The following is a 17,374-nucleotide window of genomic DNA, read 5'->3' on the forward strand; positions in this document are numbered from 1 at the left end:
TTAGCAAACAGTGAGCCGTTCGAAATGAAAAAAGAATACAAGAATTTTACGTGAAATGGTTCGTTTTACGCTGGATGAGATTGCAGTCCTGCTCCCTGACCAAAACCCCGCGAAAACCTTATAAAACAGAAGCCGCACCCCGCGAATGGCGACACGCCTCGCCAGCATCTTCTCGCCTGCGCGCAGCCCAGCTTCCACCCCGGCCCACCTCCACCTCGCTCTCCCCCGCTTCCGCCACCGGCGAGCCTGCCCCTCGCCGCCCCGCATGTCCTCCTCCTCGGCCGCCTCCCCCGCGCCACCCTCCACGGTGGCGGCCGGCGGCGACAAGCCCGCGGCGGCGCCGTACGGGTCCTGGAGGTCGCCTATCACCGCGGACGTCGTCTCTGGCGCCGAAAGGCGCCTCGGAGGGATCGCCCTAGCTGGGGATGGACGCCTCCTCTGGATCGAGGGCCGCCCCGAGGAGAAAGGGTAACTGACATCCGCCTCCGAGCTTTAGTGGACATCGCGTTGACATTTGGGCGCGATGTTTTTCCTGAAAATCTACGTGTTGCTAGCTTCGTTTTATACATGTTCTGATTAAACCCCAACTTAAGTTGCCTGCCCCAGCTTTATTGTTTTTTTAGGGGGAAAAAGGCTTTAGTGTTGTTGTATATTTTGATCAAACCCTGTTAAGCATGAAAAGGAATTCACATTTGTGCCTCGCAACGTCAAATGGCTGTGATGTTGGATGTATCGGGCATGGCATGTAGTTGTGCAAGGCTGCTATCTAGGTTTTTTTTGTTGTTCTGAACTTTTGGTCAGATAGTTAATCATAGATAGATTATTTATTTTCTAGTTTACGTTGTAGTAACTGTTATTCTAGATTTTTGTGGATGTAGCTTTTTGTGCATGGAGATTATACAGGCAAGGAGTGAAAGGAATGTACGATTGGATTTATTTTCTCTGTTCAATTGGAGCAATAACAGCATTTCTGTAGAGAGTTGAGGGACAGTAAATAGATCAACTAATGAGGTTTTGTCTGTATGGACAAGCCAAAACAGGATTGGCATCAGGCTAATAGCAAAAGGTGCATCAGGCTAAATAGCAAAAAGACTTAGCATGTTTGGTTTCTTGTCGAAGGTTACCACAAAATGAAGCTATTCTAAAAACTAAATGTGCAATTTGAGAACCCAGATTTTATTTTGTTTCTGCTGTCGGATGTGTGAGAATTTGCTTATATCATTTCTGCTGTCGTATGTGTGAGAAATTGCTTATATCATTTACATCTGATTAGTAGTGCAGTACATTCAGTTTCTTGGTAGTTCTCGATTAGTCTGTTTTTGAACTAGTACTTTTCAAATAATATTTAACTAAATCTGTATTCAGGCGTATGGTTATTGTAAAGGAGGAGGATAAGCCTGTGGATGTCATACCTCAGGAATTTGCAGCACGCACCCTGGCTCAAGAATATGGAGGTGGTGCATTTGCAGTTGACAAAAGTGTTGTTGTGTTCTCGAATTACAAGGATCAATGTCTATACAAGCAAACAATTGGAAGTAAGTATCAAGTACGGTGCTATTCTCTTACTATCGAGGCTGGATTAAACTAATATTAATCAGTTAATGTTCATTAAAATTATAGACAAATTCTAAGGATGTGGTGTTTAATCTCATTATTTCTTTTAACTGTTCTGGTTTATGCTGTACATTTACATGCTAGCACGTACTACTAGATCCATTTTTAATACTTGGTACCTTTGCCCAAATCATGCATACCAAGCTTTTCATTTTTCAAAAAAATATGCAATGAAAGTTGAGAGATATGCTTATGAATTTCATAATGCTTAATCACACATGATTATTTTACCTTGTCAGTTGCTGGTCCACCTGTGCCTCTTACACCTGATTATGGTGCGCCGGATGTCAGCTATGCTGATGGTGTATTTGATCCTCACTTTGGCCGTTATGTTACTGTTGTGGAAGGTACTTGAGTACTTGGCCTATGATTTTATTTCAATATATGTGTAGTTCGCTACAAACTACTAACACGCTCACATTTTCTGATAGACCGTCGGAAAAGTAGCTTGAACCCCACCACAGCAATTGCTGCTATAAACTTGAGCGGTGATGATGTTTGTGGTAAGATATCCCAAGAATGTTATAACCAACCAGTGCCAAGTTAGATCAATGCTTGCTTTTGATGTTTATCCGCTTTCCTACATAAGTACCTTACACATCTTCTATATTGAAGAACCAAAGGAGCTGATCGGTGGCAATGATTTCTATGCTTTTCCTCGCATTGATCAAAACAAAAGGCGGATGGCATGGATTGAATGGAGTCATCCCAATATGCCCTGGGATAAATCAGAACTTTGGGTTGGCCACTTCTCTGAAAGCGGGTAAATGTCATTATCTTCTGAGCAACATCTTAGAAAAAGCCTTTTGTTGCATTCGGATATTTCATGAATAAAAACCTACTTTGTCTGCACCAAATTATTAACTGCACAGGCAATGTATATCGACAATGAATATTCAAGCTTTATCATGACAGCTTCTACCCTTGAAGGACCCTTTCATTTATTAAATATCTAAAAGACATGTCATCACATTGTAGTTGAAACTGATAGCCTATAAGCCTAGTGTTTGTATCTTAATTATGCATTAGCTTTATGTTTAAGACTTGCCTTGGCTTCCAAGTTGATGAGCCGGGCTACTTTTGCTTTAAGCACTTTAGTGGGTGAGCTCCTGCTATATAGGCAGAGCATCCCCACCTCTCTTTGTAACCAAATTCCATTTTGATTCAATCAAGTGGCCTTTGGTCAAGCTGACCTCCGGCCTTACCCATGAGTTTGTGAGTTATATGGGCAACAATTGGCATCAAGAGCTAGGGTTCTAGTGTGCTTTTCCCTCCCCAGCCGCCGCCGCCACCATGTCTACCTCCAGCTCGAGAGCTCGCCGCCTTGCGGACGCCTCCAAGGCCCCTGGTGCGGGCGGCGACGACGCCGCCGCACAGGCGCGGAAGGTGCGTCTCGAGGCCGCCGAGGCAGCTGCTGCGCAGGCGGCGCAGGCAGCTGCGGACGTAGCGGCCGCGGCCAAGGCCGCGGTGGAAGCCGCTGCAGCTCTGCGAGCGGAGATCACGGCGGAGGAGGCGGAAGAGGAGGAAGGGGAGGCGGAGTCAGAGGAGTCCGACGGATCGCGCCAGTCGAAGAACCACCGCCGCCGCATGTCTCCATCTCCACCACGGCACCGCGGGCGGCGCGGGCGTTCGCCGGCTGCGCACATCTACCGTGAGATCGGCACTGGGTGGCCGATGCTCACGCGGTCGAACTACTACGAGTGGAGTCTCCTCATGAAGGTGAAGATGCAAGCTCGCTTCTTGTGGGACGCCATCAAGTACGACGACGTCGACTTCGAGCAGGATCGCCAGGCGATGGAGGCCCTCTGTGCCTCTGCGCCACCCTCGCCAACAAGCCCACCGCCAAGCTCGCCTGGGAGGCGATCGAAGCTAGGCGCGTTGGGAGCGATCGAGTTCGCCGCGCCGCGCTCCAGTGTCTTCGCGGGGAGTGGGAAGGTCTCACCTTTCGCCCCGACGAGCAAATTGAAGATTTTGCGGTTCGCCTCACCAACCTGATGGAGCAGATGGTGCGCAACGGCGACACCGATCTCGACGAGGCGCGCGCCGTGGAGAAGTTTATCCGGTGCATGCCCAAGAGGTACGAGCAGCTCGTCTTCTCCATTGAGACCCTCCTCGACCTCCAGGATCTCTCCATCGACGACGTTGCCGGGCGGTTCAAGGTGGTCGAGGACCGCGAACGCGCGCTGGAGTCAGAGCAGGGCAAGCTGCTGTACTCTGAGCAGCGGCGCGCCGGCGGCCGGAAGGGAGACAACGCCACCACGTCCAAGGACGGCCAGGAGCGGCGGCGTCGCCCCCGTGGAAGCAGGAAGAACAAGCCCAAGGGCGACCGTGCTGGCGGCGCGGCCGATCCCGGCGACGGACGCGGTGATCGTGGAGGTGACACCGGCGGCGAACACAGAGCGGGCCGCGACGACACCTACCACATCTGCAACCACGCTGGGCACTGGGCTAGAGACTGCCCCCAGCCGCGGCGAAATCGCGGTGCCGCACATGTTGCGGAGGGAGACGTCGACGTCGGCCTCTTCCTCGCGCATGGCACCGTCGAGCTGGATGCAGAACGTGCAGCGGCGCACGGCCTCTTCCTCGAGCTCGACGAGCGGCGCGCCCGAGTCGTCCTCAACACCGCCGTCGAAGAGGATGTCGACGAGTGGTACCTCGACAACGGCGCGACCCACCACATGACCGGGAGCTGTGAGCTCTTCACCGACCTCGACGGCGATGTGTTCGGCTCGGTGCGGTTCGGCGACGCGTCCAGGGTGGACATCCAGGGCGTCGGCACCATCGCGTTCGAGGGGAAGAACGGCGAACGGTGGCTGCTGCACGGCGTCTTCTACATCCCGGCGCTCAAGAACTCGATCATGAGCCTCGGGCGGCTGGACAAGGACGGATCGGAAGTGAGGATCCGAGACGGTGTTCTGAGGGTCTGGGATCAGCGCGGACGTCTCCTGATCGAAGTCCTGCGCGGTCCCAACTTCCAATACACCCACCACTTCACCGCGGCCAAGCCGCGCCGTCCTGACCAAGCCGAGGACCAAAAGCTCTGCCTCGCCGCGCGCAAGGATGATCAAGCGTTGCTGTGGCATGAGCGCTACGGTCATCTCCACTTCGACGCCCTGCACAAGCTCTGCAAGGACGACATGGTGCGCGGGATGCCGGTAATCAAGCGCGCCGACCACCTCTGCGACACGTGCGTCCTCACCAAGCAGAGGCGTGCGCCCTTCCCCGCCCAGGCCCAGTACCGTGCGCAGGAGCAGCTGGAACTGGTGCACGGCGGCCTGTGCGGACGGGTGATGCCGGCGACGCCCGGCGGCAGGCGCTTCTTCTTGTTGTTGGTGGACGACGCCACGCGCTTCATGTGGGTGTCCCTGCTGACAGCAAAGTCGGCCACCGCAGACGCGATCAAGCGCGTCCAGGCGGAGGCGGAGAAGGCCAGCGGGCGCAAGCTGCGCGTCCTCCGCACCGACAACGGCCGGGAATTCACCGCCGCAGAGTTCGCCGACTACTGCGCCGACAAAGGCATCACGCGTCATTACTCCGCTCCCTATTCGCCTCAGCAGAACGGCGTGGTCGAGCGGAGAAATCGGACCGTGGTGGCCACGGCGCGGGCTCTGCTCAAGCAGCGAGCCATGCCGGCCAAGTTCTGGGGGGGAAGCGGTGGCCACGGTGGTCCACCTGCTGAACCGATCGCCGACCAAGAGCCTGCAAGGCAAGACGCCATACGAGGCTTGGCACGGGCGAGCTCCGGCGGTGGCGCACCTGCACGTCTTCGGCTGCCTCTGCTTCGTCAAGGAGCTGAACCAGGTGCGGAAGCTCGACGACCGCAGCAGGCCGGGCATCTTCATCGGCTACGCAGACGGCGCCAAGGCGTACTGCGTCTACAACCCGGTGTCGCGGCGCGTGCTTGTGTCGCGCAACGTCGTCTTCGACGAGACGCGCGGATGGGACTGGAGCAAGAGCGCAGATCATGCTGCGTCGGTGGCGGAGGAGCTCGTCTTCGACGACGAGCTGATCGACGCCGGCGGACCAGGTGCGCAAGACGCCTCTGCGACTGCGGCCTCACCCTTGCCTCTATCTCCTTCTCCGGGGGAGATTGGGAGCGCAGCATCAACGGGCGGCGCGCCCTACTCTGCTTCCGCTCCGTCCCCTGCTCCCGCGCCATCCCCTGCTTCGGCTTCGCCCTCGCCATCCCCTGCTTCGACAACTCCTGGAGGGACATCGCAGAAGGATGAGAAGGGCGCCATCCGCGTGGCTTTGTCCAGCAGGAAGGGATCGACTATGACGACGCATTCGCGCCGGTGGCGAGGATGGAGTCCGTCCGTGTCCTTCTCGCGCTGGCGGCCCAGGAAGGATGGGGCGTGCACCACATGGACGTGAAGTCCGCCTTCCTCAACGGGGATCTCAAGGAGGAGGTGTACGTGCGGCAGCCACCCGGCTTCGCCGTCCCCGGAGAAGAACGCAAGGTGTATCGCTTGCGCAAGGCGTTGTACGGGCTCAGGCAGGCGCCGCGGGCCTGGAATGCGAAGCTGGACACCACGCTCAAGGAAATGGGCTTCCAGCAGAGCGCGCACGAGGCGGCGATGTACCGGCGGGGCAGCGGGCACTCTGTCCTGCTGGTCGGGGTCTACGTCGACGACCTCATCATCGCCGGCGCAGATGCAGGGGAGGTGGAGAAGTTCAAGGCGGCCATGGAGCAGAGGTTCGACATGAGCGACCTCGGGCTGCTGAGCTTCTACCTCGGCATCGAAGTGCACCAGGACGACAGCGGCATCACGCTTCGCCAAGCTCACTACGCCAAGCGCATCTTGGAGCTCGGCGGCATGGAGGGCTACAGCCCCGTCCACACGCCGATGGAGGAGAAGCTCAAGCTCAGCCGCGACAGTGAAGCAGAGGAGGTTGATCCTACTCACTATCGCCAGCTGGTGGGCAGTCTCCGCTACCTCGTCCACACCCGGCCGGACCTGGCGTTCGCGGTCGGGTATGTGAGCCGATTCATGGAGCGGCTGATGGCGGAGCATTTGCAGGCTGTCTAGCGGATCCTGCGCTACATCGCGGGGACGCTGGACTTCGGCCTGCACTACAAGTGCGCCCCTGGTGCGATGCGCTTCACCGGCTACTGCGACAGCGACCTCGCCGGCGACATTGACACAAGCAAGAGCACCAGCGGGACCATGTTCTTCCTCGGTGGCTGCTTGGTCTGCTGGCAATCCACCAAGCAGAATGTGATGGCGTTGTCTAGCTGTGAGGCAGAGTACATCGCCGCCGCATCAGCCGCCACACAAGCGTTGTGGCTGTCCAGGCTGCTCGGGGAGCTGTGGGGCAGCAGCGCGGATATGGTGGAGCTCAAGGTGGACAGCAGGTCAGCCTTAGCTCTGGCCAAGAACCCCGTCTTCCATGGGAGAAGCAAGCACATCCGGATCAAGTATCACTTCATCAGGGATTGCTTGGAAGACGGGAGCATCAAGGCTGAACACATTCCCACCATTGATCAGCTGGCCGACATCCTCACCAAGTCGCTGGGCAAGACCAAGTTCCAGGAGATGAGGGAGAAGATCGGGCTGAAGCAGATCACTCAGCACTAGGCTTAGGGGGAGATTGATAGCCTATAAGCCTAGTGTTTGTATCTTAATTATGCATTAGCTTTATGTTTAAGACTTGCCTTGGCTTCCAAGTTGATGAGCCGGGCTACTTTTGCTTTAAGCACTTTAGTGGGTGAGCTCCTGCTATATAGGCAGAGCATCCCCCCCTCTCTCTTTGCAACCGAATTCCATTTTGATTCAATCAAGCGGCCTTTGGTCAAACTGACCTCCGGCCTTACCCATGAGTTCATGAGTTATCTGGGCAACAGAAACAACAAATTTCTAGAATAGTAGTACAAAAACCAGATATACGAGGACATATCTAGTGCTGCCTTGCTACCAAATACGGTAGCACCTTTCAGTGCATGATAAATTTCTGGATGAATTTTTCATGCACCGGTTTAGGTGCTACCGTTTTTGGCTGCACGTAACACCATAATGGGGGCAGTAGCACGGGATATGTCCTCAACCAGATTTCTCATCCTTTTTCCCCTGTTAGTTTGACTTCTTTTGTGTTTTTATTATAATAAATTGATAAAGTATCTTGACTTGAAAGTTCCATATGCATACACTAAATTTCTAAAACCATAGAGATTATATGGGCTGTTATTGTGAACTTGCATCATGGTACTGTTATTCTTTTGGAAAGCTCTGAACATGTTCGTGTAGATGAATTCCCCTTTAAGACTATTGCTGATTTAGTCCCATATGTTTGTTTTGGGTGTTTGCAGAGACTTGGCTAAACGGGTCTGTGTTGCTGGTGGCAATCCGCTGGTGGTTGAATCTCCTACCGAACCTAAGTGGTCTCCCAAAGGTACCATATTCCTGCTATATTTGTAATTTGTATAGACTCTTGATGTTTTTTTTATAAAAAAATGCTACTTATGTGCAATCGTTTGAGTGGTAATAACATCAGCTTAATATCTTTTGTGCCTTTTATTTTTGTGGGAAGAGACTTTGAAATTTATATTCTGAAGCTTTCACATCTCTTATCATACTCTTAGTTCTCATATCTTCAATCACTTATCGTATCAGAAATCTGAACTAATTATGTTCTATTGAGATTTCATGGAACTTTTTTCTGTTAGTTTACATTATGTGACATTCAGCATTTTCTTGAGCTTTCTTTGCTCCACAAAAATATACTAGTGTAGTCCATCTCCATGATTTATAATCATGCAAAACTTCCCCTCTTTTTTGTGAAAAATGGAAAGTAAGGTGCTTTGTAATTAACCAGGTGAATGTATGCACTGGTGTTTAATGGGTCCTTTATGTCCGCAGTTCACACTGCCTAGTACTATTGATTTTTTTTATTTCCTATTGAAACCCTCATAAGTAATAAGAATATATTATCTTGCACAGTATTGTAGCTGCTGGCCACTGTAATCTCATACCATACTTCATCTAATGCATTCAAACGTGCAGGAGAACTGTTTTTTGTAACTGACAGAGGGAGTGGATTTTGGAACATTTATAAATTGGTAAGTAGTTTTATCTCATAAAAACTTTTTTGACCGTATGGTATAGCTTTATCTTGGACGATTGAGATTGTTGTTGTTAGTAATAAATTTGGAGTTCATAATCCATGTGACTCATGAACGAGCTAAATTAATACAATTGTTATATTCCCTTTTTCTATAAGAGTTCATCATCTGAACTGTATTTGCCATATGATTTCTCTACATTACCTTGACTTCAGGTTGAACAAACCAGTGAGATTGTTCCAATATATGCACTAGATGCTGAATTCACAAGACCATTATGGGTTTTTGGCATCAGCTCTTACGATTTTCTTGGAAACAGCAACCACATCATTTTCAGTTACAGGTATTGATAGTAGCGTAAGTTTGTTTATCCCGTTGTCATTTTTGTTTGTGAGATTTAGTAAATCATCGAAATAATTATGCTGCGCAGGCAGCAAGGAAGGTCATATCTTGGTGTGCTTGATTGTGATTCAGGTTCTGTTTCATTGCTCGACATCCCTTTCTCTGATTTATCTAATGTGGTATGTATCCAGATCTTGATTACCAGTTTGAAAATTTTAGTATGTGTGTTTGTTCTGTGATCTATATTGGCTTGTTACTTGCTCGATCTGGCAGGTTGCTGGTGATGATTACTTTTATATCGAAGGTGCTTCTGCAAGTATTCCACTGTCAATTGCAAAGGTTTGTCAGACCTCAAATGCATATTTTTGGATTGTTGATGATGTGCAAATTTTGTGTCTTGACTGCCAATTGATGCATGTTTTTTCCCAGGTGACATTGAATGAGAGCAAAACAAAAGTAAGCAATTTCTCAATAGTCTGGTCCTCCTCGCCAGATGTCGTCCAATATAAACATTTCTTCAGCAAACCTGAAATTGTTGAGTTCCCTACATACAAGCCTGGCCAGAAAGCTTATGCCTATTTCTATCCACCTACAAATCCCAATTTTCAAGGTTTGCCAGATGTGAAACCTCCTTTGCTTGTCAAAACGCATGGTAAGTGATTTATTCACATTTGGATGTTTCAAAATAATTATTCACTTTGATCCCTCAAAACTGGTCTTTCGGTTTTTGTTGGTGTATATTGAGCCCATGTGTATAGAGACCCATCTAGAGGCCATGTATAGGAATTATATATATACCCACCCTTCTAAGGTTGGAGGAATACATCAATTATTCCCTCCTATATGGTATCATTAGCCTAGGGTTAGGGTTCCTTCTCCCTCACCTCCCAGCCGCCGCTGCCGCCGGCAGCCATGGCCGGCCGCCGGGGCCCCCTCCTCTCTCCTCCTTCCCTCCCCTCCCCTCCTCCTCTGCTGCCGCCGCCGGGCCCTCCTCTGGTTCGGCCGCCAGCGTCTTCCCCATCCCATCCTCTGCTCCGGCCGTCGCGTAGACTTGACCGGTCCGCTCCATCGCCGCTGCGGGGGCCGGTGCCGCCGCCGCCCCCTGGGCTGCCTCCCCGCGGGCCGCCACTGCAGGAGCCCGCGCAGGGGCCGCGGGAGGGGCTGAGCAGGGCCCCCTGCAGCCGGCCCCTCTTTAGCCGGGTGTCGATCCCGTCGCCGCCGCTGCCGCCGCTGCGGCCCACCGTGCTGCTGGCGCGGGGAATGCGGGGGCCCAGCAGCGCGCCGCCGTCGTCGATCCGGCCGCCCTGCGGACCGCGGCGCAGCTGCTGCAGGAACCCGCCACTGCCGCCGCGGCCCACTGCGCCGCTGTCGCGGCGGGCAAGCAGCCCGCCGCTAACGCCGCGCCCGATCCCGCGTGGCCTGGCCTCGGGATGTCGCCCGCGGATGCTCCGCTCTCCTCCGCCGCTCTCCGTGGGCAGCAGGCCGACGCCGCTCTCGCCGCGGCCCTCCTCGCCGCCAAGTCGGAGGCTTCGGCGGCCCAGGAGCAGGTCCGCGTGGCTGCCCTCGCCTGGGAGCGCGAGCGCGCCACGGCCGACGCCCTCTCTGGGTCGCCGAGGCGGAGCAGCACTTCTTCCGTGTCTCCTCCGGCCAGCCCGTCGACCCCGAGCCCATCGCCTCTTCCTCCCACCAGGCCCCGCCCGCTAGATCTGGAGCCCGGTACGACCCGACCGACCCCATGGTCGCCCAGCTCCACCTCCAGGCCGCCGGCGTCCAAAACATTCGGGCCCTGGTCACCGTCCTCTTCGACCCCGCGTCCTCCTACGGACGCTGGAGGGACCAGCTCCTCCTCGCCCTCCGCCGCTACGCCCTCGACGACCACGTCCTCCTCGACACGCCGATCGAGGCGCGGGACGTGGTGTGGCTGCGCCTCGACAGCGTTGCCATGTCTTGGATCTTCGAGACCATCTCCCTCGATCTTCAGGATCTCGTCAGGACCCACGGCGGCACCGCGCGACAGGCTTGGGTGGCGCTCGAGGGGCAGTTCCTCGGCAACGCCGAGTTCCGCGCCCTTCAGCTCGACGCCACCTTCCGCACCTTCGTGCAAGGGGACCTTTCCGTTGGTGAGTTCTGCCGGAGGATGAAGGGCATGGCCGATGCTCTTCACGACCTCGGGTGTCCGGTGTCCGATCGGGTTTTGGTGCTCAATGTCCTGCGGGGCCTGAGCAGCACCTATGACCACCTGAAGACCTGGATCACCCGCCAGAGGCCCTTCCCCTCCTTCCTGCAGGTCCGGGACGACCTCGCCCTCGAGGAGATCACCAGGGGTCTCGCGCCCGGATCATCCTCATCCACCCCCACCGCGCTCGTCGCTGCTCCACCGGCCTCCTCCGCCGCTCCTACCACCTCCCTTCTCAGTGCTGTTCCCGCCGGGCAGACCGGAGGTGGGGGGGCCATGGACGTCGCCGGCAGGAGGGGGGTGGGGGGTGGTGGCACTGGTGGCCCTGCTTCTAGGGGTAACGGTACCGGTGGGGGCCGTCGGGGCACGCCGACTCCGGCTCCGGCTTCCGGCCCCTACCCCTGCCCCTGGAGGTACGCCCTGGCCATCCTTCAGCAACCCATGGTCAGGGCGCATCTCGATGTGGCCGTTCCAGGGTCCGAGAGGGGGGCCTCGTCCTCAGCTCCAGGCGGCGGCCATGTTCACCGGTACTGCTCCCCTCTTCGCGCCGTCCTGGACCCCGCCCGCTCAGCCCAGCCAGCAGCCGACCTGGCCTGGGGGGTGGGACCAGGCCGCTCTGGCACAGTCCTTCAGCACCATGGGACTGACGCCGCCGGTCAGCACCTAGTGGATCGCCGACTCGGGTGCCTCCTTCCACACCACTCCTGATGTCGGTATCCTCTCTTCCGTCCGACCTCCACACCCCTCTTGTCCTTCCATCATGGTTGGTGATGGGTCTTGCCTTCCTGTCACCGCCGTGGGTTCTGCTCCTCGTCTTCCTAATGTTCTCGTTGCTCCTTAGATGGTTCACAACATTCTTTCCATTTGTTAGTTTACTGCTGACAACTCCTGTTCTATCGAACTTGGCTCTTCTGGTTTTACTGTGAAGGATTCGGCTTTCCGGCGTCCGTTTCTCCGATGTGACAGCCCGGGGCCCCTTTACACTCTTCGGCTTCCTGCTTCTGCTGCTCCGCCTTCGGTTTCTTCTTCTTCGTCTGCTGTTTTTGCCGTGACGCCTTCTTCCACCAACTGGCACCGCCGGCTTGGACACCCCGGCCGCGATGTTTTGACTCAGCTCAGTCGTAGTACCGATGTTCCATGTACTAGGGCTCCTGCTGAGCACCTCTGTCATGCGTGCCAGTTAGGTCGTCATGTTAGACTTCCTTTTTCTTCTTTTTCTTCGCATGTTGCGCATGCTTTTGATCTTATTCACTGTAACATGGGGACATCTCCTGTACTCAGCATGTCTGGCTATAAATATTTTCTGGTCGTGGTGGATGATTTCTCTCATTACTCTTGGATTTTCCCTTTGCGCGCCAAGTCTGAGACCTTCCCCACTCTCCTCCACTTCTTTGCCTGGGTGTCCACTCAGTTCGGCCTCACCGTTAAGACCGTCCAGTGCGACAACGGGCGTGAGTTCGATAACTCCACCTCCCGTTCCTTCTTTCTCTCTCGGGGTATTCAGCTGCGTATGTCTTGTCCGTATACCTCTCCTCAGAACGGCAAGGCTGAGCGGATGATTCGCACGACAAACGACGTCGTGCGCACCCTTCTGATCCAGGCCTCTCTGCCCCCGCGCTTCTGGGCTGAGGGCCTCCACACCGCCACCTACTTGCTTAACCGTCTTTCGTCTACTGCTTCTCCTGCTCCCACTCCACACCACGCTCTTTTCGGTACCCTCCTCGCTACGACCACCTTCGGGTCTTCGGGTGTGCGTGTTACCCTAACACCTCCGTCACCGCTTCTCACAAGCTGGCGCCCCGCTCGACTCGTTGTGTGTTCCTTGGTTACTCCTTTGACCACAAGCGGTACCGATGCTTTGACCTCACCTCACGCCGCGTTCTGATCTCCCGACACGTCGTCTTTGACGAGTCGGATTTCCCCTACTCCACCTCCTCCACTCTGTCTCCTAACCCCGAGTTGGATTCACTGTTTTCGACTGACCCGGTGGTTCAGCCACCGTTACCTGTTTGTCCTTTCCCTCTAGGTTTTCTCGGTACACCGGCGGGTCTCTCCGGTACCCTTCTCTATCCTCGACGCCCTGGCGGATCCTCACTGGCGTCGCGCGATGGAAGAGGAGTACGCGGCTCTCCTCGCCAACCAGGCGTGGGACCTCGTGCCGCGTCCGTCTGGTTGCAATGTGGTGACTGGCAAGTGGATCTGGACGCATAAGCGTCGGCCTGACGGTACACTGAAGCGCTACAAGGCTCGCTGGGTTCTCTGGGGGTTCACCCAGCGGCCTGGTGTGGACTATGATGAGACTTTCAGTCTAGTGGTCAAGCCTGCTACTGTGCGCACGGTTCTCTTGCTTGCGCTCTCGCGCTCTTGGCCTGTGCACCAACTTGACGTGAAGAATGCGTTTCTTCACGGCACTCTGTCAGAGACTGTCTACTGCTCTCAGCCAGCGGGATTTGTGGACTCGAGTCGTCCGGATATGGTCTGCCGGCTCAACAAGTCTCTCTATGGTCTGAAGCAGACTCCTCGGGTTTGGTACTCTCGGTTCGCCACGTTCTTGCTGACATTGGGGTTCAGCGAGGTCAAGTCTAACACGTCTCTCTTCATCTACCGCCGTGGGGATGAGGCTGCATATCTGCTGCTCTATGTTGATGACATTGTGCTCACAGCCTCCAGTCAGCAGTTGCTTCAGAGTGTCATCTCCTCTCTGCAGCAGGAGTTCGCTATGAAGGATCTTGGTCAGCTCCACCACTTCTTGGGTGTCACTGTTGAGCCTCGCCCGTCTGGTCTTCTCCTTCACCAGCGGCAGTATGCACTTGATATCCTGGAGCGGGCTGGGATGACTGATTGCAAGCCCTGCTCCACTCCTGTCGACACTCAGGCGAAGCTGTCTGCTGATCTGGGTGATCCGGTGGCTGATCCTACTGCCTACCAGAGTCTAGCCGGCATTTTGTAGTACCTCACCTTCACCAGGCCGGACCTCACCTACGCTGTCCAGCAGGTCTGTCTCCATATGCATGATCCTCGGGAGTCACACCTTGCTGCGCTGAAGCGTCTCCTCCACTACGTCCGTGGCACAGTGGACCTCGGCCTGGTTCTTCACCACTCGTCCTCTGCGGAGCTGGTTGTCTACACCGACGCTGACTGGGCTGGCTGCCCGGACACTCGTCGCTCCACTTCCGGCTACGCCGTCTTTCTGGGCGGCAACCTGGTCTTCTGGTCGTCCAAGCGGTAGCCGGTTGTCTCCCACTCCAGTGCTGAGGCGGAGTACCGGGCTGTCGCTAACGGCGTGGCGGAGTCGTCCTAGCTACGACAACTCTTGGCGGATCTCCACAGCCCGCTCGCCAAGAGCATGCTCGTCTACTGCGACAACGTCAGCGCCGTGTATCTCTCCACCAACCCCGTCCAACATCAGCGGACGAAGCATGTGGAGATTGACCTGCACTTCGTGCGCGATAGAGTCGCCATCGGCGATGTTCGGGTACTCCATGTCCCGACTAACTCCCAGTTTGCTGACATCTTCATCAAGGTACTGCCCTTCTCGACCTTCTCGGAGTTTCGCTCCAGCCTCAACGTAGCCGGTGGCTAGTTGGGGGGGTATTAGCCCTTTGTACTCTCTTTGTACTTTCTTCTTGTCCAGTCTTGAACACCGCTGCGCCGGTTGTTCAGACTGCAGGGGGGTGTTGGCTTTCTTGTTGTCCAGTCTTAAACACCGCTGTGCCGGTAGTTCAGACTGCGGGGGGGTGTTGGTGTATATTGAGCCTATGTGTATAGAGGCCCATGTATAGGAATTATATATATACCCACCCTTGTAGGGTTGGAGGAATACATCCATTATTTCCTCCTACAGTTTTATCTTTAGGTAACTGAAACTGAAACAAGTGATTCTCGTAAGTAGGTTATTGAAATATTTCTTTTCAGACGAAAACCACAGAATGCTTTGACACTTTTAACAATAATTTTCAGGAGGACCTACAGCTGAAACGCGTGCAGTTCTGGACCTCAGTGTCCAGTATTGGACAAGTAGAGGGTGGGCATATGTTGATGTTAACTATGGAGGAAGCACTGGTTTGTCCTTAACTTCCACTGTTTAGGTTAAGCCCTTTATGTTAATGTGTTTGCTTGTTAGGGGACTGCATAACTAAGTTCAAGTCATTTTAATAACTATATCTGTACCAAATATTAAAACGTACTGAAATATCAAACTGAAGGTTATGGAAGAGAGTATCGGGAGAGACTATTGGAGAAATGGGGCATCGTCGATGTTGATGATTGTTGCAGTTGTGCAAGATTCCTGGTACATCCTTTTAGGAATGGTTATAATGTTATATTAGTGTTTTAACTTTTGAGCAATGATAATGATGGACCCCAATGCTTTAATTTTCTTTTCTGTGAAGGTGGAGAGTGGGAAAGTGGATGGGCAACGCCTTTGTATTACTGGTAGATCAGCAGGTGGATACACTACTCTAGCTGCACTTGCATTCAGAGACACATTCAAGGCTGGAGCTTCTTTGTATGGTGTAAGTTCTAGCTTTGTAGAATTCTACTGTTTCTTTTTGTTGGCAATACATATAAACCAAATCATTCACACCTTAATCCGTTTGTCTAAGTATTTGATAACTGGTTTGCTGCATTTATAAGCTTGTCTCCTGCACACCTTTTTAGTTATATGGCTTGATTGATGGAGTTAAGAATATATCAAATTAGACGTACTTTCTGAAGGTTCTAGGGCATTAATGCATGCTTATGCCTGGTAATTCACAATAGTAATATGATCAAAATATTCAGCTGGCTTGGTGAAATAGCTTTTTTTTTTCTTTTGTTTGCTCTAGTTGTAATTTTGGTTTTTGTTTGTACTGTTGTGATAATAAGAACTAATTTTTGTCATGTTACCAAATTTATGATTAGATTGGTGACTTGACTTTGATGAGAGCGGAGACACACAAATTTGAGTCCCACTATATTGACAACCTTGTAGGTAAGAAAGAGTATTGCCATTTCTTTAGGAATAAGAAGTTTAACCCAATTCCTTGGTGCGGTTTATAGTTAACATTGGTCCCATTCCTTCAGGAAATGAAAAGGCTTACTATGAGAGATCACCAATCAACTTTGTAGATCAGTTTACATGTCCAGTGATTTTATTTCAAGGGTTGGAGGATAAGGTATGTGCTGAACATCGACCGTAATAGATATCATACTGCATTATTTGGTAATATATCGGTGTCTCTATAATATGACTTGGTTCCATGATCAGAGGAGTGTAGCAAAATTTACCATACCTGTTAATGGTTTCCAGGTCGTGCCACCAGATCAGGCACAAAAAATATACAAGGCCTTAAAAGAGAAAGGTTTGCCTGTTGCTTTGGTGGAATATGAGGGGGAGCAGCACGGGTTCCGCAAGGTTGTACAAAAACTGCGTTACTTCTACACCTTCAGTCCAGTTGATCTTCCACGGTTAACATGGCTTGCAATTTCTTTCACAATTTTGAACAGGCCGAGAACATCAAGTTCACCTTGGAGCAGCAGATGGTGTTCTTTGCACGGCTAGTTGGGAAATTCGAGGTGGCAGATGAAATAACTCCAATCAAGATTGAAAACTTCGACTGATTGCTTCGAGAAGCACTTGTAGCAGAAATTGGCCTCTCCTTAGAGCATAATCTTTTGTAGGTGAAACGGCTTCTGCTTCTAGTGTTGCCGATGTTCTATAGAGGCTCTGCATACTCATGTTCGTCCTTCAGAGCAAATACTTTCACTCCTGTACTTGTACCTTACAGTGCAGTGTACATATAGTCATTTTCCGTTACCAGGATATTTAAGTCAGGCTGATAGCGTTGTGTAGCGTACGAGCTTCCTGAAGCTCGAGCAACGCCGAGCAAGTTGCCAAGTTGGCTTCTTGGATACTCCCTTTCAAGTTTTTAGTCCTTTTAATTTTCTCAATTTATAGATTTTACCAGTATCTACTCCCTCCATCCCAAAATATAAGTCATTCTAGAAATTTTAAGACAGATTAACAAGAATGTAAAATGACCATGTTTACCTCTATTTATTACCCATATTTAGTAATAATTAATTTCTATATGAACATGCACTTTCTAAATAGGGTAAAGTGACTTGTTTTTTTTGGACAAATTTTGAATCCCAGAATGACTTGTTTTTTTGGGACGGAGGGAGTATATATATAATATTAT

General features: G+C 52.6%; 1 protein-coding gene across 1 annotated transcript; it reads left to right on the forward strand.

Moving 5' to 3' along the window:
- The first annotated feature begins 72 nt into the window (after positions 1 to 72).
- LOC120669768 lies at positions 73 to 17,029 on the forward strand. Its single transcript, XM_039949615.1, has 18 exons — positions 73 to 468; positions 1,366 to 1,535; positions 1,854 to 1,961; positions 2,046 to 2,117; positions 2,230 to 2,377; positions 7,922 to 8,004; positions 8,616 to 8,671; positions 8,890 to 9,017; positions 9,105 to 9,195; positions 9,290 to 9,355; positions 9,446 to 9,668; positions 15,153 to 15,254; positions 15,398 to 15,483; positions 15,584 to 15,706; positions 16,095 to 16,164; positions 16,257 to 16,348; positions 16,483 to 16,587; positions 16,680 to 17,029. The coding sequence occupies exons 1-18, from the start codon at positions 146 to 148 to the stop codon at positions 16,791 to 16,793; spliced, it is 2,160 nt and encodes a 719-aa protein (XP_039805549.1). The 5' UTR covers positions 73 to 145; the 3' UTR covers positions 16,794 to 17,029.
- The last annotated feature ends 345 nt before the right edge of the window (positions 17,030 to 17,374 follow it).

The sequence above is a fragment of the Panicum virgatum genome, chromosome 4N (genome assembly GCF_016808335.1).
Source record: "Panicum virgatum strain AP13 chromosome 4N, P.virgatum_v5, whole genome shotgun sequence".
In the NCBI taxonomy this organism is placed as follows: Eukaryota; Viridiplantae; Streptophyta; class Magnoliopsida; order Poales; family Poaceae; genus Panicum; species Panicum virgatum.